General features: G+C 45.1%; 1 protein-coding gene across 1 annotated transcript in view; it reads right to left on the bottom strand.

Moving 5' to 3' along the window:
* The window catches only part of LOC103181702 (dynein axonemal heavy chain 6), a 164941-nt gene that overhangs the window by 19497 nt on the left and 118280 nt on the right, over window positions 1-27164 (bottom strand). Inside the window, 15 exon segments of the mRNA XM_042333144.1 lie at window positions 1046-1250; window positions 4294-4736; window positions 6194-6438; window positions 6671-6792; window positions 8182-8412; window positions 9239-9454; window positions 10343-10483; window positions 11094-11189; window positions 12413-12544; window positions 15853-16012; window positions 17384-17478; window positions 19208-19333; window positions 20480-20586; window positions 21799-21979; window positions 26765-26956. Of these exon segments, the coding sequence (XP_042189078.1) occupies window positions 1046-1250; window positions 4294-4736; window positions 6194-6438; window positions 6671-6792; window positions 8182-8412; window positions 9239-9454; window positions 10343-10483; window positions 11094-11189; window positions 12413-12544; window positions 15853-16012; window positions 17384-17478; window positions 19208-19333; window positions 20480-20586; window positions 21799-21979; window positions 26765-26956 (2692 nt within the window).

Here is a 27164-nt window from a genome sequence, read left to right as displayed (position 1 = left end):
ATCCCCAAATAACTATGCAAGAACCTTCTGAATTTGTGGACACAATCTGCATCAATTGACTCTTGGATCCAGAATTCTACACCTCACTGCTCTTCTGTGAAAATAATTCAATCAGAACTGTTTGAGTCCATGTCCCTTGTTGTGGTCTGTGACCACGTTGTCAGTATTCAGACCACAACGACCCTTACTGGGAGTCTACTCCAGTTTATGATTCCCTCCATGTATAGAAACACAGAGAATCAATGTCCTCCATATTAGCCTGGCTCAGTTGGTTGTGAGCTACAAGCCCCTCGTTGGACTTTGAACTCATATAATAATAATCCTTGTATTTAATAATGCCCCTTATCACGTTTTTGAGACATCTCAAAGCGCTTCACAAAATATATGTAAAGTGTAGGTATATAATATGTAATATAATATATAGTCTAGAATGCAGTGCTGGGTGTGTGCTGTATTGTCAGAGGTGCCAACCTTCAGATGAGGTGTCAAACCAAGGTCCCGCCTTTCTGTTCAGGTGGATGTTAAAGATCCCATTACACTGTTCAAAAAGAGAAGGGAGTTCCTCCCGGTGTCCTGGCTCAATATCCCCCAAATAAAATTGGTCACTCACTCCATGGCTGTTTGTGGGACATTGCTGTGTGCTCATTTGCTGCCATGTTCACCTGCAATGTCCCTACACTTTACTGCATCTTACAATATATCCTGTGAAGCACTTTGAGATGTCCTCCTCGCTTGAAAGGCGCTATAATAAATGCAGAGATTATTTTTTACATACGCAGAGAATCAAGCCCTTCGTAAAATGAGTCACAAGCTTAAAAATCCGAGAAATTGAAATTTGTTTAATCCAATGTTTCATAGTTCTTTTTTGGTGCAGCAAATTCTGCACAATCTTACATTTGTTAGACAGTAGTTCTTAAATCTGAGAACATGAGAAATTGCAGGCCCCAAGACTCTATTGTAAACTTGTTCTGCACAGCCCTGAACCCATGTCCTCTTGTTCTACTGCCCAAGGGTACACTTTTTTCTGGGTTTACTTTGAGCTTACCTAGTGCTTCTTCAGGAACATTAGTCGCAGATTTTGATGAGGACTCTGACATCTCGGCCAGAACGTTACAATGCAGGAAGCTCTGCCACTCATTCTCGGGGAGCTCCCCCAGGTTTTCCCCACTCTTGCCGGCTCGCATGATGCTGCTGCACAGCATGAAGGAGAAGTAGAGCTGGTGATGGGTGAATATCGAATACCAGACCACCTGGTAGGCGAGAGAGATGATAATAATAATAATAATAATAATAATAATAATCGTTGCATTTGATATAGCGCCTTATCACGTCAATGAGACATCTCAGGATATTTCACAGGATATCCTGTAGTGTAAATTGACTGTATATTTTGTGGGCAAAACGTGGCAGCCAATTGAGCACAGAAGTGTCCCACAAATAGTCATGTACTGTAAAATGCACTGAACTTCACATAAGTCGTATCAGATGAGACCATAACATTTAATGTGACTTACGCAAAGTATGAGTTATGTGAAACTCGCATAAGTCATAGCATATATGTAAAGTTATGTACCAGTTAGATTTTATACGACTTACACATAATAAATACACAATTACTGAACTGGCTGGTGACATTAAGATTTCAAAATGGACCCATAATTTTCCGAACAACCATTTTCATGTACTTTTCAACCCGTTTTAATATCTGTAAACGTTTTATTTGCAGCTGCCAATCATGAAAAAACGCTTCACGAAAAATTGCTGTCAAGTGTAGTGACTGTGTATTTGTAAGCAAACGCAGAACTATTTTGCATACAGCAAGCTTCAGAAATTTGCCATGAATTATCAATTAATTTGGAGGACTGTTAGTCAGGACATCAGACGAAACTCTCTTCTCCATTAGTTTAATATGCACCTGAGCAAATGAAACATTAGTTTCATGTCTCATTGAAAGAATGTCAATGTTAATGTCCCTCTGACAATGTGGCACTTGCCCCAGCACTGCGCTGTAGAGTCAGCCTTGACTGTGAGCTCAGAGTTGTTTGTGGGGGTAACATGATGATTGATCCAAGATAGCACCAAGAGCCATGGATTAGTGATGAGAGTAGCTGTGAACAACAGCTGGGTGTAATGATCTAAAAATCAGGAGGAAAATCTGCATAACAAGGAAGTATTGTAGGATACCTCACATAGGAATTACTTTGGAACACTCAACCTCATCCCTATGATTTGCCCCCTCCTTCCCCATCTTCAGGTCATGCCTGAAAACCTTCCTCTTTGACCATGCTTACGATCACCTTTCCCCATCTCGCGATTGTGCTCCACTACTGTCAACAGCTCTGGGACGCTACCCTGCATGAGGGGCACTATATAAATGCAAGTTGTTGTTGAGTGAAATAATTTCCTTATTTCAAGTGTGAATCAATTGGCAGGATTAGAGCTTAAGATGTGTATAGGAATAAAGTTAAGAAAGTTAAGACACTTTAATTAAGAGTTGGGACTATTGGAACGGTGTGCAATGGGATGGAGTCCTTTGCTTCAAATGCCTCCACGGCTTAGCAATGGTGGAGTGTGCAACCACGAATGGTGATGCTGTCAGTGCCTGAAGTGTGGAGGCGCTGATGGGAGCCAATCAGGAGAGCCTCGGTCTTGTTGACATTCAACTGAAGAAAATCAGCTCTCATTCAGCCCTTACGTCCGACAGACCTTTTGTCAGGATAGTAGTGGTCCTGGAGTCAAAGATGGAGGCAGAGAGGTAGAGTTGGGTGTCATCCACATACAGGTGGAAGTTGACCCCATGCCTGTGGCTGACGTCACCAAGCAGGAGCATATATATATTGAAGAGGAGGGGACCAAGGACAGAGCTCTGAGGAACACCGCACGAGATCGTGCAGGGGCTACAGGAAAAGCCATTTGTGGAGATGACGTGGAGGCGATGTGAGAGGTATGATCTGAACCAGTCAAGGACAGAGCCATGAAGGTTGAGGTGAGAGGAGAGGCAGTGGATGAGGATAGAGTGGTAGATGGTGTCGAAGGCAACAGACAGGTCAAGGAGGATGAGGAGGCAGAGGGATCACTGGTCGCAGGTGGACAGAATGTCAATTGTCACTTTTGACCAGGGCTGTTTCTGTGCTGTGGGCAGTACGGAAACCTGACTGGAGGGGTTCGAGAAGGGAGTGGCAGGAGAGGAAGGAGCGAAGATGAGAAGCAACAACTCATTTCAGGACCTTGGAGACGAAAGGGAGGTTGGAGATGGGGCAGTAGTTTGGGAGTAGAGATGGGTACAGGAAGGGTTTTTCAAGGATAGAAGTGATGAAGGCGGTTTTTAATGGGGTGGGAACAGTATCAGAGGACAGGGAGAGGTCAACAAGACTGAGGTCCTCCCGCTTGGCTCCCATCAGCACCGCCGTACCTCGGGCACTAACACCTTCATGAATGCACTGTAAACCTCACTGAGCCAATACCGAACCTCAGCATCCTGTTCAACCCTCAACTGTCCTTCATCTCTCACATCCGTGCCATGACCTGCTCCGTCTATCCCCATCTCTGGAACATTGCCCAGATCCGCCAGTGTCTTTCACCGCAGGTCGCCGAGATAGTCAAGCCTGGATGTTATGAATGCGTGTATGAGGGTTTCGGTGGTGTGAGACAGTGAAAGGTGCTATACAAATGTAATTAGTTGTTGTTATCCATTAAAACTGACCTTCCTCTTCAACTATTCCTTCAGTCACCTTCCAACAAATCTTTGACTGTCCAGCGCCTTGGGTTGTCCTCCCGACGTGAAAGGCACTATATAAATGCATTGTTGTTGTACAATGGAAGTGAATGTTAAGACTTTGGGTTTGATTGAGATTGTGTAGAACAACAACAACTTGCATTTACATAGCGCCCTTCATGCAAAGTAGAGTCTTGGAGCGCTTAACAGTGGCAGAATCTGACGCTGAGCCGGGGTGAGCAAGGAGGTGACAGTAAGCACAGTCAAAGAGGAAGGTTTTCAGACATGATCTAAAAGAGGGGAAGGAGGGGGCAAGGCAGGGGGATTGGGGGAGAGAGTTCCTGAGTTTCAGGGCATAGTGGCTGAAAAGACGGCTGCCGATGGTGGAGCGGAGGAGACGAGGGACAAGCAGGAGGCCAGAGCCACCCGAGCGGAGGCAGCTGGTACTGGAGTGTGGAGAAAGGAGGTTAGAAAGGTAGGGAGGTGCCATGGCGTAAAGGGATCTTCAATGGCTGTTTGAGTGTTGCCTGTTTGAGGGGAGCTAGATTGCTGCTCACATGTTCTTGCCTGGGGCTCACCTTGTAAACATTTTCAGTCAGGATTGTGATCATTTTGTAGAGCTGCTCGCTGAAGCTGAAGGAGATCATCATTTTCTCAGTGGTGGGCTCGGCCAGGTACCTGGACATGCTGCTGAAACCTCCTCGCTTGGCTGCAATTTGTTGCTGGGTCAGTTCAGAAAGCGGTTTCTTCAAGTGTGGCTTGTAAATCTCACTGATGGATTCTGTGAATAACTTCATAAACCAATCCAAGGAAAACTGGTACATGTAGTCCAGCTGGGCCAGCTCAGCCACAACAAAATACAGCACAGCCCCGCGGGTTGCCATGGGCAGATACTTTTTCCGAGCAGCCGTGATCTTCTTCTCATTAACCTCCGAGGCTTCAATCCGCTGCTGAATCTCCTTTGACATTACCTTTGACTGCTGAAGGGTATCAATCAGGACCTGGTCATCCAAGATGTGACCTACGCAAGACAGACATCAACAAGGAAAGCCCTGTGTATTTGAATTCTGGAATGTTACAGAGCTAACTGTTTAGTCCCCACTCCCTGTTCTTTCTGTTTTCCTCCTTATAATAATCTGTATGTTCAGTATACTCTTATCACAGGATTTTACTGTAAAGTGTAGTGATTATTTTGTGGGCGAACGTGACAGCCTTTTTGCGCACAGCAATGTCTCATAAACAGCCATGGAGCAAGTGACCAATTTTATTTGGGGGATTTGTTGGCTAGGACACCGGGAGAGAGAAACTCACTTCTCTACTCAAACAGTGCTATAGGATCTTTAACATCCACCTGAACAGATGGGGTCTCAGTTTAACATCTCATCCGAAAGACAGCACTCCAACAATGCAGCACATTCCAGCAGTGCACAAGTGCGTCAGCCTAAACTGTGAGTTCAAAATCCCGACCTGAGGGGCTTGAACTCATGATCTTCTGACTCAGAGGTGCGAGTGCTATCAAGTGAGCCTGGCTGACACCTTTTCATAGTTGTCTAATTCCTTTGGAAAACTATCATAGATTTCATTTGTAATTTTTTGGATGGTTATTCCACGTTCCAATAACCCTCTGAACAAAAAACATTTTCCTAATTCTTTTGTTTTTCTTGATAACTCACCCACCGACCACTGGAAATAATTGAGGAGGCAAGTAGACCAAATTTCCCCCAACAAATGCAGTGGAATTTTACAAACAAACTTTCTATTAGAAGATACTAAGTGTTACCCTTATTCTTAGAATAATAGTAATACTTGCATTTATATAGCGCCTTATCACATTGTTGATATGTCTCAAAGCACTTCACAGAATATACAGTAAAATTTTCAGGTCTTTGCTGAAGACCTTTCTTTTCGACCGCACCTTTGGTCATCTTCCTCCTCCTCCCCCTGGCTCAGCCCCGGGATCTGTTACTGTAAAGCGCTCTGAGACGCCATCCGGCATGGAGGGCACTATATAAATCCAAGTTGTTGCTGTTGTTAAAGTGAATTAACTGTGTATTTTGTGAGCGAAACGTAGCAGCCAAATGCACATAGCAGTGTCCCACAAATAGCCATGGATTGAGTGACCAAATTATTATTAAAAACATTCTTTTGAAGAGATTATTACCCCCAGAAAGCGATTCACCAATCGACTAACAACTGGGTTCCTACTAACTGTTAGGTAAACAGAAGCGTGTGGACTAAGGAAACTTGCCTAAGGTTTCGCTCCGCCCAGGAATTGAACCCGGGTACTCTCGCTTGCGAGGTCAATGCTCTGTTCAATTTGCTACAGAACTCCATATTAAATTGATGCTCGCTGGTTACCCACCGACCACTGGAAATAATTGAGGAGGCAAGCAGACCAAATTTCCCCAACAAATGAACAGTGGAAATTTACAACCGAACGGTCTGTTAGAAGATGCAACGTGTTGCGTTGGCTCTTACCCTCTGCCTTCTGTAAGAGTGAGAGAGACTTGTTCTCCAGATCGCGTAGTGCGCTCTTGTCCGAGGTGATGCTTTCCAGAAGCTGCCCCATCTGCTCTTCCACCTGTGGGTGCTGTTGCTTGACCACTCTGCTCAGCAGCTGGTCCTGCAAACCCTCAAAGGTCACCGTGAAATTGATCAGAGTCACCAGGATAGACACAGATGGGAGGTATTGAGGGTTGGGTGCTTGTGTGGTCATGTACAACCTGCGGCAAAAGAGAGCCCGCTTTTATAGTAATGAGGCTGTTTAATGTGTGGATCCACAGCCCCGTCACACCTGAATAACCCTCGCACCCTAAAACTACCCACTGCACCCACCTGTGTCACCAAACCAGCCCCAGAACCACCCCCTGAACCAGCCAAACACCTTCGCACACTTGTGCCCCTGCCCCGCACTGATACTTTTTTTTAAAGCGGTGAACCCGTGCTTACAATCACCTGAAGTTGCGATTGTATTCTACCTCCGTCTCCCCGATTTTGATGTAGTCCTGGCCGGCTCGAGTGGAAATGACCTTCAGCAGAATTGGCCTCAGGCTGGGGTCCAGCTCTTCCGTCATCTCCTGTGAAGTTCACAAAAACTGAAGCTCAAATGTTCACAAGAAAGGCTTCAGTGAGAAAGGCCATTCAGTCCATTTGACTTAATTCTTCCACAATACCCGTCCTACTTTCCCTACCACCGCAAGTGTCAAGGAATCTTTAATGCCCTCCTAAATAGGCAGGTTGAACTTCAGTTAAGCATTGTGAAGAAAGAGTTAACATAAAGTGTTGGAAAACTGCAGGAAAACATGGTGGTCTTGGTTTTGTTTACCGGGAATGGCCTTTTGATAAGGAGTAGTGAAGAGACATTTGAAAGAGAATATTCTAGTTGGCATCCATTACATGGACACCTGGAATCCGAACACTGCTGGTAAATGTGCCTCACAGCATCGGACCTACGAGCTATTCTATGGTCTGGGCTTCACAGATAGGCAACTCATCAATATTTAAATTCTCTGATAACCTGGTTGCTCCCATTATTGTGACTTATGGTAGTGGGTCTTTGCTCTTTGTATAACAATTGACCGTGGAACTACAATAAAGGAAACAACTGCTTAACATCCAAATTGTGCTCCCATTATTTCATCATTAATTAAATATTAACTGTAGTTTCCTTAAAGCATCTCATCAGAAAGCCATCACCATCATCAAAGCCATCATCAATGTCTTCTGAAGCTCTCTGTGACTCTACGCGCCTTTGCTTGACTGGCACCAATCTAGAGTTTCAATGTTTTCTGTGTATCTCTGTGTGTCTGTATAATAATAATAATCCTGAGCTGTTTCAAAGTACTGTATTGCAAAGTGAATTCGCTATATATTTTGTGAGTGAAACGTGGCAACCAATTGCACACAGCAGTGACCCACAAACAGCCGAGGATTGAGTGCCCACATTTTTTTCTTGAAGGAATTATTTCCCCCAGAAAGTGATCCGCCAATTGACTAACAAGCGAGTTCCTACTTACTCTAGTTAAACAGAGGCATGTGGAGTAAGGAAACTTGCCTGAGGTTTTGTCCTGCCCAGGAATTGAACCAGCGTCCTCTCGTTTGCAATGTACTGTATCATTCCCTGGCACCTCCCTACTTCTCTGACCTCTTTTCACTCCCCAATTCCCCCACCTGGTGCCTTTGCTCGACTGTCATCAGCCACCTGCTTGTCCCTTGCACCCTCCACTCCACCATTGGAGGTCTTGCTTTCTGCTACAACTCCCCGAAATTCTGGAACACTCTCCCTCAATCCCTTTTTTCAAGTCCTGCCTAAAAACCTTCTTTTTCGACCGTGCTCACGGTAATCTGCACCCCCCACCCACCACCGGCTCAGAGTCAAGCTCCACCACTTTTAAGCACTCTGAGATGCTACCCTGTGTGGAGGGCGCTATATAAGTGCAAGTTGTTGTTGTACTGTATGCACTAACCGTGAGCAGAGCCGGCTGGCCCATGCGGATGGCGGTCTCTAAGGTCTTCATACACTTGGGGTGCTTGGCAGCAATTACGCTCAGCTGCTTGCCTTCCATCTGCGAGATCCACTTACACGCCTGCCCCTGGGGGTCAATCATCAGGGGCCAGCAACGCCCCTTCATCACCAAAATGGCATTCTCCATCGAGTAGTGGTCCGGAGGAAGCCCCTTGTTCTGCCACTTGCGAACCTGAATAACAAACAATTTCTTAACCGGCTGACATCCTGTAATCCTCCTCTCCCACTCTGTCTGTGACTTTCAGTCTCTCCTCCCGTTCTCTGCACATACCCTAGCTTCCTCCCTCCTCTGTCTCTTATTCCCTCTCACTGTCCCCGCCAGCCTTCTGCCTCTCCCTGTGTTTCTCACTCTTTCCTCCCTATATTAGGATCTGTATTCTAGAGGGATGAGATCAAATGAGACACAGGGCCTTCTTAATCCAAACTAATCTTGTAATCTTGCACTTCCTTTCCCACAACTCATCTTTCTCTGTTCCCCGCCTTGTGTCACCTTGGCTCAGTTAGCAGCACTGTTGTCTTTGGATCAGAAGATTGTGGGTTCAATCCTTGCAATGGCACTTGGAGTTCACAGATCTTCCAATATAGTATTGGGGGAGTTACAATAATAATAATAATCCTGGCATTTGATAGAGTGCCTTATCACATCGATGAGATGTCTCAAAGCGCTTCACATAATATATTGTAAAGTGGATTGAGAGTGTATTTTGTAGGTAAAATGCAGCAGCCAATTGCGAATAGCAGTGTCCCATAAACTGTCGTGGTTCCTACTTACTGCTCGGTAAACAGAGAGCTGTAGAGTAACGAAACTTGTCTTGCCTGGGAAGGTTTCGCCCTGCCCAGGAATCAAACCCAGGTCATTCTATTGGAGTAACTGCTCCAACACACCCCTTGTACAGCTATTGCCTTCATTCCCCTCATGGAGCTAGTGCCCCGTGCCCCTCATTCAGCTATTGTTCTACATCAACCCTGCACAAGGACATTTCAATGCAAAAACTGACTTGATTCTTCTCGACTGTGTCTTTGACCAGTGTGTAGTCGGGTGAGATAGGGACATCAGAAGAGGTGCACAGTCTGAGCCACTCCTCCATTATCCTCCTCCGGTATTGAGCCGTGAACACTCCATAGTAGGTGATGCTGGCAGCTGAGAGCAGCGTGTCACCCACGATCCCCTTTATACACTTGTCCAACTCGTGGATAAACTGCTTCCAACGCACCTGCAACACAATGAGTCACATCAAGAAACCCTGATCACGCTATCTCAAGAGCAGATTGGTTTGGGCACAATCGTTTAGTAGTAATAATAATAATTCTCGAACTTGATATAATAATAATATAAGTTGCTGTGCGAAAATTTTATACAGCACCATATCTGAGACGCCACCCGGCGTGAAGGGCGCTATATAAATGCAAGTTGTTGTTGTATCATCCCAAAGCGCTTCACAGAATATATTGTAAAGTGAATTTTTGTGGGTGAAACACGGCAGCCAATTGCGCACAGCACATTAGACCCATTTAAAAAAAAACAGCTCGATAGTACAATGGTAGGACGGTAGGGAGGGCATTCTGGAAGGGTGAGATCAAATAGGCTGGGGCTTTCTTTATCCAAATCTCTCTTGCGACTGGTTTCAGGTCTGGACATCTCTCTGGCTGCAGCACAATAGTTTGGTCCAAGCTTCTTTTCAAAATTGTTGGAGTCCTCTGCCTTCTGGGGAGAAGGATTAAACCGAGGTTCTGTTTTGGTCTCAAAAGTCTGGTCCTATGGCAGGCAGATCCGATGTACTCTAAGGCACAGTTGGCAACAAACCAGCCAGCCTGGCTAGTCAGTGGCACCTGGAGGAACAGACCAGTCACTCTGAGCTGGAAATGTTCCCACTCAACTTGATAGGCCTGGCCATATCCTCACTCCTACTAAAGTCCACACCCCCATCAACCCAGTCCTTGCCAGGCTCCACTTGCTCCATATTATAGAACAGATTGATTTTAAGGTCCTCTCACAGGTCCTTATATAAATACATAGTGACGTGTGTGTGTGTGTGTGTGCTTGCATGACACCTGCCTGACCAAAAATAAAACCTCAGATTCCTACTGGGATCAGAACAAACCTTTTCTTCACCAAGAGCAGAGATCAAGAGAGAGGCCCGTATCAGCCGATTAGTAGCTAGGTATTTGCGATTGGCTAGACTTTCTTTCTGGCTCACGGTTTTGTTGTACAGATCCTGCAGCGATTGCTGGTGATCCTCAATCTGTATGGACATAGTTGCCAGACATCAGAAAACAGCAAATATTTCTTAGAACTGGCATATTTAGAGCATTTTATCATGTCACAAGCCTTCACACATGTAGTGATAATAAAAATAACCATCCAAAAATAAAAATAACCATCCTTGCATTTAATAAAGCCCCCTTCGCATTGTCAAGGCATCTCAAAGCACTTCCCAGGATAAACTGTAAGGATGGATAAATCCTTTGGAAGTAAGGGGTATATGGGTTGTGGCGAAACCGAAATGCAATTAAAAGATCTGTCATGATCTAATAGACCAGTAGAAGAGGCTGAATGGGTTGAATGCTCTTCCTGTTCCTCCTAAGTCATGTGCTGTGTCTGACATTTTCGGTCACAGAGGGACAGGAGTTACAAAATTAAGTTGGGAATAAACAGATAATGGCCACTGAGTGAAGCTGTGCTGGATCAGCTTGACTCACCTGATAACAGATGGTGCTATCTCTTGAGGACTCAGATTCCATTGGTCAGTAGTTTAACCCTTTGGCAGTTGGATAAGACTGGGTCCATATGCCGAACAGGGAAGAAATATAAGAACAGGTCAAATTTGGGATAAGAAACAGCTAATGTCTTACCAGGTTAAGGCTTCTTTGCTTCGTCTTCAGCTTTTCGCGAGCAATGCCCAGCGCTTCCTTGGCTTCTGCCACTCGCTGTTGTTTGGGTTGAACGGCCTGAGTTTAAAGACAAAAATCATGGTTACTCAACAACAACTTGCATTTGTGTAGTGCCCCTTATGCAGGGTAGCGCCCCAGAGCGCTTAACAGTCCTGGAGCATGACACAGAGCCAGAGGGTGGCGGCAGATGACAGTAAGCATGGTTGATGAGGAAGGTCTTCAGGCGTGACCCAAAGATGAGGAATGAGGGGGCAAGGTAGAGGGACTGAGGGAGAGTGTTTCAGAGTTTTGGGGCATAGTGGCTGTGAGCGCGGCCGGCGATGATAGAATGGAGGGTACGAGGGACAAGCAGGAGGCCAGAGCCAGTCGAGGGGAGGCATCAATACCTCATGATGACAAGGGAAGGTGCAGAGCAGCCATTCTGAAAACTAAAGTAAAAGTAACCTCTTTTGCCTTTCCTGCAGCAGAGCAGCAGTCAGTGGCCCAGATTCATTGTATGACCACATGGTAACCCCATATTAGAGTCAATACACTTAACGGCACTAATATAATTCAAAGCGGATTGACTGTATACTTTGTGGACAAAACGCGGCAGCCAATAACGCATAGCAATTGTGAATTTTTTGGACAGATTATTTCTCCCTTTATTATGAGTTTGAATTGCGTAGCCTAGAATCAAATGCTCCAGCAGCCCAAAATTCCAGCTAATCTTAGCTTCTGAGTTTATTTTGTTTTAAAATTTAAGATGGCACAGAACTGTATAAATAATCTTAAATTTAGTCTTAATTTAGAAGACAGTATTCCACATTTCATAAAAAGAAGCCAGGTTCTAAAATAAATCTGAATGCAAGAATTTTTCTAATAATAATTCCTTGTAATTTGTATAGCGTCTTCCATGTCGGGAGGATGTCCCAAAGCACTCCACATGATGTATTGTGAACTGGGGTGACTGTATATTTTGTAGGCGAACTCGGCAGCCGGGAGAGAGAAATTCCTTCCTCTTTTCGAATGGTCCCATGGGATCTTTAACTTCCACTTGAATAGGCAGATATGACCTCGATTTAACGTCTCATCTGATGGACGTAATTTCCAACAGTGTAACACATCCCCAACGTGGGTCTTGAACCCACAACCTATTGACTCAGAGTTGAGAGTGCTACACACTGCACCAGGCTGAAATTCTAGGTGATATTACATTTTAAGACCTGATTTTATGAGCTAAGACTAGGTAGGATTTCTATGATCACCTCCCAGTTGGTCCAAGCTGGACAGACTCCTACCTTTTTGACCGTGTTATAGTTCTCTAGTGCGAGTACCCACTGACAGAGTGAGCGGCAGGCGGTGGACACTGCTCCGACCCTGTCAGGGTTAAAGTTTGAACGTTTTGAATAAATTTTCAAACTCTGGAAGACCTACAAAAAGCAGAAGGGGAGACAATGACACAGCAGACAATATGAACAATTTTGTGACAATGCAGTATTAACAACAACTTGCATTTGTATAGCGCCCTCCAAGCAGGGTAGCGTCTCAGAGCACTTAACAATGGCAGAGTCTGACTCCGAGCCGGCATCAGGGGCGGGGGCAGTGTTGGGAGGTGGCCGTAAGCACGATGGAAGAGGAAGATTTTCAGGTGGGACTTGAAAAGGGGGAGAGAGTGGGCAAGCCAGAAGGATTGAGGGAGGGTGTTCCAAAGTTTCGGGGCGCAGTGGCTGAAAGCGTGACATCCAATTGTGGGGCGGAGCATGGGAGGAATGAGCAGGAGGCCATCGCCAGTCGAGTGGAGGCGGCGGGTGGTGGATTGGAAAGTGAGAAGGTCGGAGAGGTAGGAAGGCGCCAGAGAGAAAAGGGATTTGAACACGAGTGTGAGGATCTTAAAGTCGATCCGTTCAGTGACGGGGAGCCAGTGGAGCCTGGCCAGATGTGGTGAAATGTGGGTACGGAGTTTGGTCCGGATAAGTATGCAGAGTTTTGAATGAGCTGGATCTTTTGAATGGTGGAGCTTGGGAGATCAGCGAGGAGTGTGTTTGAGTAATCCAAGCAGGAGATGACAAACGCATGCACCACGGTTTCGGCTGCATTTGGGGTGAAGTACGGGTGGAAGCGGGCAAAGTGACAGAGGTGGAAGAAGGTGGTCCTGGTCAAGGACCGGAAGTGGGGGAGGAAGGAGAGCTGGGGTTCCAACCGGCCGCCTAGATTGCGCACTGGTTTGGTGAGTCTGAGGGAGAGCCCAGGGAGATTGAGGAGTTTAGATCCGCAGCAGTGAAAACGTTGACGGGAGCCAAGGAGTATTAAACGGTCTCACCAATTTGATGATATCCTAGAAAATAAGAACTTGCAATTTTATAGCACTACAAAATTTTAGAATCCTTACAATAATCCTTCAATAAATATAGTGGCTTCTGAAATTAATTGCCGTCAAGTGCAATTGTATGCAGCAAGGCCCCACAAACAGCCATGAAGTGAATGATCCATTAATACGGAAGATTACAATTCTGGCTCGAAGATACTGGGAGAAACTCACTTTTCTTTTCCAATAGTATCAGGCAGAGGAGACCTCGGTTTAAGGTCTCATCTGAAAGACCTTTGACAATGTAGCGCTCCTTCAGTATTACACTGGATATCACCCTTGACTGTGAGCTCAAGTCCTGATGAGGAAGAGGACTGAATACACAATGTCTGAGCTAGAGATATGTATATGAGACTAACAGAGACAAGCAGAAACTTCCAGTGCATACTTTACCGTGAGATGCTCAATAATACCCTTTGTTTTAAACGTACCACCTTTCCCCTCTAAGCTCAGACAGATAGGACTGTGGTTAAATCTCATCTGTACAACTGACAAAAGTGCTCACATAACATAAAAGTATCTGAAAGCATTTCAACATAGTTAATATTAAGTGTAGTGACTGTATGTGGGCGAATGCAGCATCCAATTTGTGCACGTGAATGTTCCACAGACATCCATGAAATGAATGGACGATGTATCTGGTGGATTGTTTGCCAGAACACTGGGAGAAACTCCCTTCTCTTTTTCAATTCTCTACCAGTTTGATAAGAAAATAACCTGTGTCCACTCCATTCAAATCACCTGCTGGATGTGCTGGAATCACTTCACTTGAGTTACATTAAAGGGCTTGTTATAATAATCTTTGTATTTGATATAGCACCTTATCATGTCGTTAAGATGTCTCAAAGCGCTTCACTGTAAAGTGGATTGACTAAATATTTTGTGAACGAAACACATAGCGCCATTTTGGTTTGTTTGTTTGTTTGAGGGATTATTACCCCCGGAAAGTGATCTGACAATTGATGTACAACCAGGTTCCTACTTACTGCTAGGTAATCAGGCATATGGAGTGAGGAAACTTGCCTAAGGTTTCACCTCGGCCAGGAATCAAATCTGGGTCCTCTCACTTGCGAGGCGAGCTTGCTAACCACTACACTATGCTTGCTTGGACTGGTGGTAGTCAGAGATAAATTCCCAGCCTCCTATTTATTTGGTCAGGAGGTGAATGCTCGTTTGGCTGGGTAATTTCTCCAGCATATGAAGGCATCTGATTCTGTTCACTCTGTGAACAAAGCGTGTACAGTAAACTCCTGATAACTCGTCACTCCAAGGCTACAAGGAGTAGCGAGTTAGGCATGTGTATAAATACATACATTAATGGTGCTGGGATATTAAAAATATGATGTCTTAAGTGGTAGTGACAAGTTAAGCCAGGTTCGAGTTTACTGTACTTTGTGCATTAAGCAAAAAACACACTTTCACAACTATCTGTGTGGAAATATATATACACATATATATATGCGCAATTACAGTTCTCAATATTTAGGCAGAAAATAACAGATTCCTGGAAACTGGAATCTGATGAAAGGTTCCAGAGTGGGCCATTTTTATATAGAGTCACAGATTCCCAGTGTGAGTTATAGACTGAAATCTAATCTAAGCACGGCGTGCAAGGGATTTATAAATAGAATAACTGAAGTTACAGGCTGGAATAAAATCAAGGGGTTCGAGGGAGGAAAGGGCTTTATATACAGTGCGCAGATTAATGAGTCTCTGGGAGAGTCACAGGCTGGAATCAAATCAAAGGATGTAATCACTTCACTTATTTGTGAAAGCCTGGTGCAATGGTAGGACTCTCTCCTCTGACTCAGAAGTATGTGGGTTCAAGTTCCAGGTCGGGACTTGGAATCACGTAGTCTAAACTGACAATCCAATGCAGTACTGTGGGGGGGTGTTGCATTGTCGGAGGAGCTGTTCTTCGGATAAGACGTTAAACCAAGGACTCATCTGCTTGTTCAGGTGAACATTAAAGATCCCATGGCACTACAGTATTCAAAAAGAGAAGGGAGTTTCTCCTTGTGTACTGGCCAACAATCCCCCAAATAAAATTGGTTACTCACGCAATGGCTCTTTATGGGACATTGCTGTGTGCAATTGGCTGCCGTTTTTTGCCCACAAAATACAGTCAATCCACTTTACCCTAAATCCTGTGAAGCGCTTTGGGGTGTCTCAACAACGTGATAAGGAGCTATATCAAATGCAAGGATTATTATATTTGAGTAGTAATCCACAGCTCATTAACAGAAGATATTTTATGTAGTGGATTGTAGTCAGCACTTACTCTGCAGTGTAAGAGAAAGACTGATTGATTGTACTATACAGCTATGAAATGGGCAAAGTCTGCCCTTAGTGATCCCAGCTAAAGGTGGTTACCTTCTCTGGTATGTTGTCTTTATCCAGGTTCACCAGCTGTTTGAGAAAGCTGGGGTCACCGAGCAGGAGTTTCGCTGTCGTCCAGGTTGGGCTCTTCTGTAGCAGGATACAGACGGCGTACATCACGGTTAGAACCAGAGTAGGGGGGCTGGTGTATACTCTGCAGAAACATGAGGGAGAGGTTCATAGAATTTCACAGCATAGGAGGCCATTCAGTCCACCATTTCTTTTTTGGTCAGCCAGGTGTCTTGACACATGCAGAAACCCATCACCAGGCTAAAGAGTATCCAAACCAAGCTGAGATTTCCATGCATCCCACCTACACACGGAAATCCCAGAGATAGATTGTTCGAATGGAATGTGCACTTTCTCCCTGGAGGGATGCATCCTGCTTACCTAATTTCTGAAAGTATTAGGTGCAGGTTGGCAATAGCCGAGGCTGTGCGTTGGGGTAACTGCTGGAGTCTAACCAGATAAAATTGCATAGCTTGCCATCCATATTGCTGTCTGGCAAGCTTTCCTGTTGCTTGTCCACCCAGGACTACCCTATCATTAAGGTTTTGGCTTGCAGGGTTAACAGGAGCTGAGTCGGACGACTCCTTGCACCCAGTGACTGGTCTACCCTTCCAGGTCCTGCCGAGGAACCAGGCTGACTGTGCTATCATCAGCAGTGCCCTGGAATACTGTGGGCCTGTGCTGCGCTGGCTCTCTGGAGGAGCGATCCATTCAGATCCAATACCCTGTTCTTCCCTTCACACTTATATGAGCAGGGTAATGGATCTGAATGGATCGCTCCTCCAGAGAGCCAGCGCAGCACAGCCTCACAGTATTCCAGGCCATTGCTGATGACAGCACAGTCATCCTGGCTCCTTATATTTTTCTTTTTCGGGTACACTATAACTTTACTATAACGAACCCTGCTTATAATGATCCCAAAGTCAAGACCCAATTTTTTCAATGGAAATCAGCCCTACTACAATGAACGGTTAAATAGGACTGACACGGATACAACAATGGAGTTTAACCTGAGGCTAATTGAAAGATAACCTATTTTGGCGGGAATCCCGCATGACGTATGCATTTATTGCCTGAAAGGATGGCCTGACATCTGCACACAAACTCCACCGAGGCAAAGAGGAAATTAGCACGAGGCAACTGCAGCCATCATCAATCTACACTGTATAGATTATTTTCAACAATTCAAATGGGCAGTTTCTTCGTTTTTCTGATGCAGCAAATCCAACCCCACTATAGTGAACACATTGATATAACAATCTTTTCTGCCGGTCCCGAGGGAGTTTGTTATAGTGAATTTTGACTGTATTTCTCTAATTCCTTTTTATAATTTTTTATGGATTCTGCGTCAACTAGCATAGTTGGAAGGTCACTGTATCCCGACCCTAATAACTTGCCACGCTATAAAAAGTCAGCCATTTTTTCAGCACTTTGCTTGTAATGCAGGCTCTGAGCTAGAGAATTGTGTTATAATTAAGGTACCCGGTATTTGCAACTTGCAGCTTGAAGGTCACACCTGATTTCGGAGATGTCCCCTTTGTCCAGGGCCCCCAGGGCCAATATGGCCTGTTCCAGAACCGGCAGCACTTCATTCAGCTCTTGGGTGGCTTGCTGCACATTAACAGACACAAGCAAAGTTAAGCTTTGTGCAGGACTGTGTTCACAACAGTCTTGCGAATAACCTAGCTGTAGGTTTACTGATGTCAAGTAACGGCTTATAAATAAACAGCAGGATACAATTTGTTGTATTTCTTAACTGGTCTCACAAGATTGGTCTGCATGAATCATAGAATATTACAGCACAGAAGGAGGCCATTCGGCCCATTGTACCTGCACCGGCTCTTTGGAAGAGCTAACCAATCAGTCCCACTCACCCGCTCTTTCCCCATATCCTTGCAAACTTTTCCTTTTCAAGTATATATCTAATTCTCTTTTGAAAGTTGTTATTGAACCTGTTTCCACCACCCTTTCAGGCAGTGCATTCCAGACCAAAACAATTCTCTGTGTAAAAATATTTCTCATCTCCCCTCTGGTTCTTTTGCCAATTATCTTAAATCTATATGCCCTGGTTACTGACCCATCGGCCAGTGGAAACAGTTTCTCCCTATCTACACTATCAAAACCCCTCATATTTTTGAACACCTCTATTAAATCTGCCCTTAACCTTCTCTGTAGTAAGGAACAATCCCAGCTTCTCTAGTCTCTCCAAATAACTAAAGTCCGTCATCCCTGGTACCATTCTGGAAAATCTCCTCTGCACCCTCTCCGAGGCCTTGATATCCTTCCTAAAGTGTGGTGCCCAGAATTGGACATAATACTCCAGATGAAGAAGGACGTTTGACCCATCTGATCTGACCCTTCCAGAACACCCTCGCATTTCAGCATCCAGCTTCCTTTTATATGATTCCCATTGAATTGGCCTCCACCACATCTCATGGTAATCCTGTTCCAGTTATTAATTACCCTCTGCGGAAATAAAAACCTGGTTTCTGTCTTAAAATTGCATTTTACAACTCTAAACCTAGGTCCTCTTGTTCGATTGTCTCAGTGCATCCTGAAGTATTGATCAGGGTTTACTTTTAAATCCCATTTAAAATGTTATACACCTCTAATGAGTTCCCCTCTGAGCTATTTCCTCAAGGCTGAAGAGCCCTAGGCTGACTAATCCAATTGTGTTGCTGCCTGAATGACTGACTGGTCTGTGATTCCATTCTTTTCCCCCAAAGCTGTGAAATGGAATGGGGATGTAAATTCATGCATTTGATTACAACATTAAAATTATTTTAAGCACTTCACAAGCAATTGCTGGCAAATTACCAATTTATTTACAGACTTGTCAGCCAGGAAACTGGGAGAAACTTCTTTCTCTTTTCCAATACTGTCACTGGTTCTTTAACATTAATTACTTGCATTTATATAGTGTGCCTCATGCAGGGTAGTGTCTCAGAGTGCTTGATAGTGGCGGAGGGAGGGGGAGGTACGGAAGCATGGTCGAAGAGGAATGTCTTCAGGAGTGACCTGAAGACGGGGAATGAGCGGGCAAGGCTGAGGGACTGAGGAAGAGAGTTCCAGAGTATTGGGTGTAGGGCACGAAGGACAAGCCAGTCCGAGCCAGCTGAGAGTAGGTGACGGGTAGTGGATTCGGGAATAAGCAGGTCAGCAGGACCTGTTTACGCCCCGTCATCCACCTGAACAGGACCTTGAACATCTCATCCAAAGTTGCCTCCAGTACTGCGCTAGATTGTGGTTTGTTGGCAATAGTGTGTGAATGACTATGAGTGTATGAGGCTCTTGTGGACAGTGCTCACACCCTCATGCTCTAACCACTCAGTCCCATTACCTCAGCATAATCCTGCACAATCTGTGTCTCTTCAGCCATGAATGCCTCGTCCACTTTCACAATAGCTCGTATTTCCTCCACGGCCTCCGCGTCCCTTTGCAGCTTTTCCATCAGCTGCTCAACCTCCTGTAAACACAGAAGTGGCCTGAAGGTCAGAGGTCAATCCCAGGGAGGTGCAGAGGTCCCACTGACATTCACAATCCTACTACCCCAATCTATGTGCTAACCTGCACTATTGCATAAACTGCCAGTGTCTCCACTTCACCCGCTCTATCCTAGGCACCTCCACTTACCTGCTCTGTACCCAATTGACTGCCAGTATCTCTTCTCCACCCCGGGACTTGCCAGTGTCACTCTCTACACACAGCCTATTTCACTACCCTGCAAGTCACTTCTTATTGCATCTATTGAGCAGTTCTGAACCAAGCCTCAGTGGCCTGCCACTCAGGGCTAATAATAATAATCCTTGCATTTGATATAGAGCTTTTCACATCTTCTAGACTTCTCAAAGCGCTTCACAGAACATACTGTAAAGTGAATTGACTGTATAATTGGGGGTGAACTCGGCAGCCAATTGCGCACAGCAGTGTCCCACAGACATTTGAAGGGCACTATGAAAAAGTTGTTGTTGTTGTAAATGGGATTAAGAACGTAAACCCAGAACAATGCTTTCAGATTTGTCAAAGCAGCAGGACAAGAGGGCACCGATTCAGGGTTGTGCAGGGTAATTTCAGGACAGACACCAGGAAGTACTTCTTTATACAGAAGGGGAATTGACATGGTTGTGAGAAAGGGTGATTCAGATTAAAAACTCAGACATATAAGATACAGCTTGATGCTGCAATGAGAGGATGGTATATACTGGAAAGATGAGATCAAATGGGTCAAAGGAATAATAGTACGTGCAGGAAAACTACCACTAACAACAGCAGAGCAGCAGTAACAACAACAACAACAAATTACATTTATACAGTGCCTTTCACGTCTGGAAGACATCTCCAGGCACTGGCCAATGAGGGGTTTGCATCCGAGCTGCGGTTTGGGATCAGAGAGGTGAAGGGCAGGGGCATGGAGGAGGGAAGATGATCAAATGTGCGATCGAAAAGGAAGGTGTTGAGATAGGGCTTGACTGAGGCAAGGGAAGGGGATGATGCTGAGGATTCTTGGATGGAGTTCCACAAGGTGGGGGCAGAAAGCCTCCCTCTCTCCCCTTCGCTGAGCGCTGCACCCAGTCTATCTACATGAGGTACGGAGGGAGCACTGTGTGATTACCTTGGATTTCTCTTCTATCTGTGGGCCCAATGCCACGAGCTCCTCCTGCATGACTCCGATCAGCGAGGACGCCTCTGAAAGCTTTTTCAACCCGTTTTTGAAGCGATCTCTGCCGAGAGAGAACCGAAAGATATCTCACACAATTCCACAATTATATAAAAAAAATAATCCTTGCATTTGATATAGCACCTTACCATGTCATTTGAGACGCCTCAAAGTGCTTCACAGAATATAGTTTAAAGTGAATTAACTGCATTTTGTTGGGGAAATACAGCAGCCAATTGCACACAGCAGTGTCCCACAAATAGTCGTGGATTGAGTGAACAAATTAATATTTTTTAATAATTTTATTTGAAGGGATTATTAACCCCAGAAAAGCGATCTGCCAATCGACTGAGTGACAACTGGGTTCCTACTTACTTGTAGGTAAACAGAGGCGTGTTGAGTAAGGAAACTTGTCTAAGGTTTCCCAGGAATCAAACCTATATCCACTTACTTGCAAGGCAAGTGCTCTGCCCAATACGCAAGTCCATGCTCGTGGTTTTCTCCACATGAGCCATCTAGTCGAATCCTTACCCTCTCCAAATCCCTTAATATTCCTCCACTTTAAGTATCTAACTAATTTCCCTTTAAAAGAACTGATGGTCTCCAGCTCAATTGAGTGGAGTCCTGTAGCTCAGTGGTTAGAGCACTCGCTTTGCAAGCGAGAGACCTGAGTTCAATTCCAGGCAGGGCGAAACCTTGGGCAAGTTTCCTTACTCTACACTCCTAAAAATAATCCCTCCAAAACCAAAAACAATAATAATAAAAATTGTTCATTTTCAATCTACGACTGTTTGTGGGACATTGCTGTGCGCAATTGGCTGCCGCGTTCGCCCACAAATATACAGTCAATTCACTTTACAGTGTGTTCTGTGAAGCGCTTTGGGACATCCTCCCGACGTGAAAAGCGCTATATCAAATGCAAGGATTATTATTATTATTATCTTTAGCATTCACCAGAACAGTCAGACAGGACTGCAGTTTAATGCTATTTTGAAGGACATCATTTCTGACAATGCCGCTCTCCTCCAGCACTGAATTGGAGGGTCAGCCTAGACTTTGAGCAGCTCTTGAGTGAATAAATTCCTTCTAACTTCTTCCCTATTCTTCTCCCAGTATTATTACTCATTCTCCAACTAAAAAAAACTTTTTTATCAGTATCTTAAAGATCTCCAGCATATCCATCTAAATCACGTATTTTCCAGGGCATTCATTTTAATCCTATACAATTCTAGCTGCATTAAATATCACATTGAGATTGCAGATACTGTCGGTACCTGTTGTTTAGAATATCTTTCTCTTGATTGTTAACATCTTGGTGAAGTTGTGAATGAACTCCAGGTAGTTACTGGGTGTGATGTAATAGTATCGTCTCATTTCCTCCCAGAAGTGACTAGCGGCCAGCGTCACACTGTTGTGCATATCCACGCACATGTGGGTGACTGTCTGCTTCAGATTCTGCAAAACACAACAGCTGCCCAGTCAGTGTCTCGCGCCCCACACACAGGCACCAATGAGCGGCATGCTATGAAGAGGAAGGTAAGTAACAATACTAATTCTTGCATTTGAAATTAGCACACTTGCCTCGCAAGTGAGAGGACCCCACGTGATTGATTCCCATGTGGGGCGAAACGTAGGCAAGGTTCCTTACTCCACACGCTTCCGTTTACCTAGTAGTAAGTAGGAACCCAATTGTTAGTTGAATGGCAGATTGCTTTCTGAGGGCAATAATCCCTTCAAAAAAAATCAACCAGTTTGTGAGACACTCCTGTGTGCAATTGACTGCTTTCGCCCATAAAATACACAGCTAATCCACTTTACTATATATTATTTGAAGCATTTTGACATGTCTCAACATTATAAGGTGCTATATCAAATGCAAGAATTATTATTATATTGTGCTTTATCACGTCATCGAAATGTCTCAAAGCGCTTCACAGAATTTACTGTAAAGTGTAGTGAATGTATATTTTGTTGGCATACCAACACCTAATTTGCACACAGTAATGTCCCACAAACAGCCATGAAGAGATTGACCAATTTTATCGGGGGACTGTTGGCCAGGACACCGAGCAAAACTCGCTTCTCTTTTTGAATAGTACCAAGGGATCTTTAAACAAACCACCAGAACACACAAAAAGGACCTGCCTTTAAAGTCCCATCTGAAGGACGGCACCTCTGACAATGCAGCGCTACACCCAGAGCTGTATTTTAGTGTCAGCCTAGACTTCAAGCTTATACCCTGACTTAAAGCTTGAATCCAGAACCGTCATGACTCAGAGTCAACAGATATCAATTGAGCCAGGCTAGCGAGATGGAATTTCATTGCAGATAAAACAGAAACATTTGGGAAGAATTTCTTCAGACCCACAAGTTTGGGCATTTTGCAGTATGAGAGCAGAGACAGTAATAACAATCCTTGCATTTGATATAGCACCTGATCAAGTCTTCGAGATGTCTCAAAGCATTTCACAGAATATACTGTAAAATGAATTGACTGTATATTTTGTGGACGAAACTCGGTAGCAAATTGCGCACAGTAGGTCCTGCAAAAGGCAAAGATTTCTATTAAAGAACACATGTTGGTGAAGAGGAGAATTAGAGGGCACAGGATTAGGTAATTCACTCCCAGGATCAGTTATTTTATGAATAACCCCCTGTCCCCTTAATTGTAGCACTCCGAGTCCCGCGTGAAGGGTGCTGTATAAATGCAAGTTGCTGTTGTAGATAGTCTGTAACTCTACCAACTCTACTTCTCTGCCTCCACCCTGAACTCCAGCATTACTGGTGTCCTGACCGACCGACAAGTCCTGGACGAGGGCCAACTTTCTCCAACTCAACATCAGCAAGACTGAGGCCCTACTGATTGGCTCACGCCAGCGCCTCCGCACCTCGGGCGCTGGCAGCATCAGCCTCCACGGCTGCACACTCAACCTCACTAAGCCAGTCAGGAACCTGGGTATCTTGTTTGACCCTGAACTGTCCTTTCTCCCCCACATCTGCGCCATGACTGGCACTGCCTACCACCACGTCTGCAATATTGCCAGACTCCACCACTGCCTCACCCCTCAGGCTGCCGAAACCCTTACCCACGCATTCGTCACATCACGGCTCGATTACGGGAACTCCCTCCTCATCGGCCTTCCCAACTCTTCCCATCACAAGTTGCAGATCATCCAAAACTCTGCAGCTCGTGTACTCTCACGCACCAGCCTCCGTGACCCCATCACTCCCACCCTCGCCCAACTCCACTGGCTCCCCAACCCCCAGAGGAGAGTTCAAGATCCTTGTCCTCATCTTTAAGGCCATCCATGGCCTTGCCCCCCTCCTACCTCTCTGACCTGTTGACTCCCTACCAACCTGCCCGCTCCCTCCGTTCAGCGGGCTCCGGCCTGCTCCATGTCTGCCACCTGACCCGCCCTACCATCAGTGACCGGGCTTTCAGCCTCTCTGCCCCCACACTCTGGAACTCCAACCCATGGTCCCTTCACCTCGCTTCCTCCCTTGCCTCCTTCAAAGTCGGTCTCAAGACCCTCTCTTCGACCGTGCCTTTGGTCGCCCTCCCACTTCTCTGACTTCCCTCACCCCTATACCACCCCTCTCCCATGCTCGGGCCCCAACACCTAACTGTTCAGTACTTTGGAATGTCCTCCCGAGGTGAAAGGCGCTCTATAAATGGAATTTTATTGTTGTTATAACTCAATCCCCAGGATCTGCTATTTTGTGTATAAACTCCCTAACCCCTCGATTAAGATTCCAACTCGTAACTGACTTCCGGGATCCATTAATTTGTATATGTAAACTCCTGATAATTCGTCACTCCTAGGGAAATGGGCTCGGTGACTAGTTATCCCGAGTGAGGCAAACGTATAAATACATAAATAAATGCAGCCATTTACAGGATATTTACAGCATGATGGCTTAGAGACAAGTTAAACTAGAGTTGAATTATCAGGTGTTTCCTGTATTTTCCACTCCCCAGTTCCACCCCCCCCAGTTCCATCCCCACACCCAAACAATTCTCAATTAGATTAATTAACCCTGTGAAGTGTTATCTATACTAATAAAGACAAAATGTCTGTGTGTCTGTCAATAACGTAATAACCGATTGATGTAGAGACATGATTTATAACCCTAAGTGGAGTCCTGTAGCTCAGTGGTTAGAGAACTCGCCTTGCAAGCGAGACACTTGGGTTCAATTCCGGGCCTAGCGAAACCTTGGGCAAGTTTCCTTACTCCACACGCCAAATAATAATCCCTCCAAAACAAAAATAAATTGGTCATTTTCAATCCACGACTGTTTGTGGGATACTGCTGTGCGCAATTGGCTGCTGAGTTTCGCCCACAAATATACGGTCAATTCACTTTACAGTCTATTCTGTGAAGCGCTTTGAGACGTCGAAAAGACGTGAAAAGCGCTATATCAAATGCAAGGATTATTATTATTATTATCTCATTGGAAAGGTCTTTTTGAGAGAGGGTTTTTTGGGGAAGGGGGGGTAAGAGGGGAAAGGTTATATAAGCGTGTGTGTGTGAGAGAGTGAGTGAGTCACACACTGCACGTGTGTCTGTCTGCCAATAACGGAATAACCGTTTGACATTATATACCTCATCGATTTATACCTCATCGAAAAGGTCTTGCATGGGGGAGTGCCTTGGGTATTTTTTGGGGTGGGGGGGCATCTCCTATCGTTGATGAGCTATGACCTAAACAAGCTCATTACATATGTATGACAGTTTTGCTTAAGGTGTACACACAGTGTTTATGGCATTTTAAATGGTATCACTGAAATCTACATTTTATATTGGATCCTTGGTTGCAAGCGTCGCTGCAATGAGTACGGCTAGGTATATATATATAAAGTTCTCAAATCCCTCCATTAAATTCTGGTCTATAACTCATTCCCAGTATCTGTTATTCTCTCTCTCCATATATATATATATATATACACACACACTCCCTAATCCGTTGATTACATTCCAGTTGTAACTCACTCTCAGGGATTTGAAAAGTGAAAAGCACTATATCAAATGCAAGGATTATTATTATTAATTATTCTATATATAATCTTCCAAATCTCTTAATTAGATTCCAGCCTGTAACTCACTCCTAGGTTTTAGCGGGACCTTCAGATAAGAAGATATCTCTGCTATCCTCCCTCCAGAAGTTGCATGTTTTACAGTAGAGAGAAGCTAATTGCTGGTGCTCATTGAGTTGTTTCATCTCCTACTCTCATACATACATACACACATACTCTGCATCGGATCCAGAGCATGTATCTGTTTATCATAGTCACACATACCAGCCTGCAGAGAGCACCAGGCTTCTCTCAGTCACACACACACCACAAAATAAGACATTCTGACCATTAAATCTATGTTTGAGTGTTTAGCCTCATGAGCCTCCTAGTCTAATCACACACTCTATTCACTGTCTATTCCCTGTCCCCCTCCAAACTCATTAAAAAATACCTCCTCTACAAGCATCTATCTAACTCCCCCTTAGAACAATTATGGACTCAACAAGGGTTTGTGGCAGAGAATTCTCGCTGCCCAGTGTGTGAAATGTGGCAGGTCCACAGCCAGGTCTGTCCATGGGTTTCTCTCCTATCAGTGGAGGGCAAGATTCTCAAGAGGACTTGGCTTCTCACATTCACACCACCTTGGAGAGAAGACCTGGCTTCTCACACTCACCACCCTGGAGAGAAGACCTGGCTTCTCACACTCACCACCCTGGAGAGAAGACCTGGCTTCTCACACTCACCACCCTGGAGAGAAGACCTGGCTTCTCACACTCACCACCCTGGAGAGAAGACCTGGCTTCTCACACTCACCACCCTGGAGAGAAGACCTGGCTTCTCACACTCACCACCCTGGAGAGAGGACCTGGCTTCTCACACTCATTTACCGCGCTGGAGAGAGGACCTGGCTTCTCACACTCATATACACACACATACCGCCCCGGAGAGAGGACCTAGCTTCTCACACTCACCACCCTGGAGAGAGGACCTGGCTTCTCACACTCATATACACACACACACAGCCCTGGAGAGAGGACCTGGCTTCTCACACTCATATACACACACACTCACCGCCCTGGAGAGAGGACCTGGCTTCTCACACTTATATACACACACACTCACCGCCCTGGAGAGAGGACCTGGCTTCTCACACTTATACACACACACACCGCCCTGGAGAGAGGACTGGCTTCTCACACTCACACCAGGCTCCTGCTGATACCTTGTTGGCATATCCAAAGTCCACGTTGGTGAAGAGGTTGTTGGCCACGCTGAGCAGGGCTTCCCTGGACCACATGTCATACCAATCTATGGTGCAGCAGTTGATTAGCGACGGGTTCATACGGCACCTCTGGCGGAAGAGCGTGCCCACGGGGCTGGTCGCTAGCACCACATGGAGCTTGACGGATACACGCTGGCAAAGAGACAACAAAATCTTTCAATACACTTGCACACAGACAACGAGTCACTGGAATAAAGACAGAACATTCAGTCTAGAGCACCTTATAATACTGAAACGGCTCAACGCCTTTCACAATGAACTGCAGTCAAGTGTAGTGAATAAACAACTTATAGCCAAATGTAGTAGTCTAATAAGGTCAAACAAACAGCCATGAATCTGG

This window comes from Callorhinchus milii, unplaced genomic scaffold, assembly GCF_018977255.1.
Source record: "Callorhinchus milii isolate IMCB2004 unplaced genomic scaffold, IMCB_Cmil_1.0 Scaffold3, whole genome shotgun sequence".
In the NCBI taxonomy this organism is placed as follows: Eukaryota; Metazoa; Chordata; class Chondrichthyes; order Chimaeriformes; family Callorhinchidae; genus Callorhinchus; species Callorhinchus milii.
Note: the sequence above shows the minus strand (reverse complement) of the source record. Positions and strands in the feature narration are given on the sequence as shown.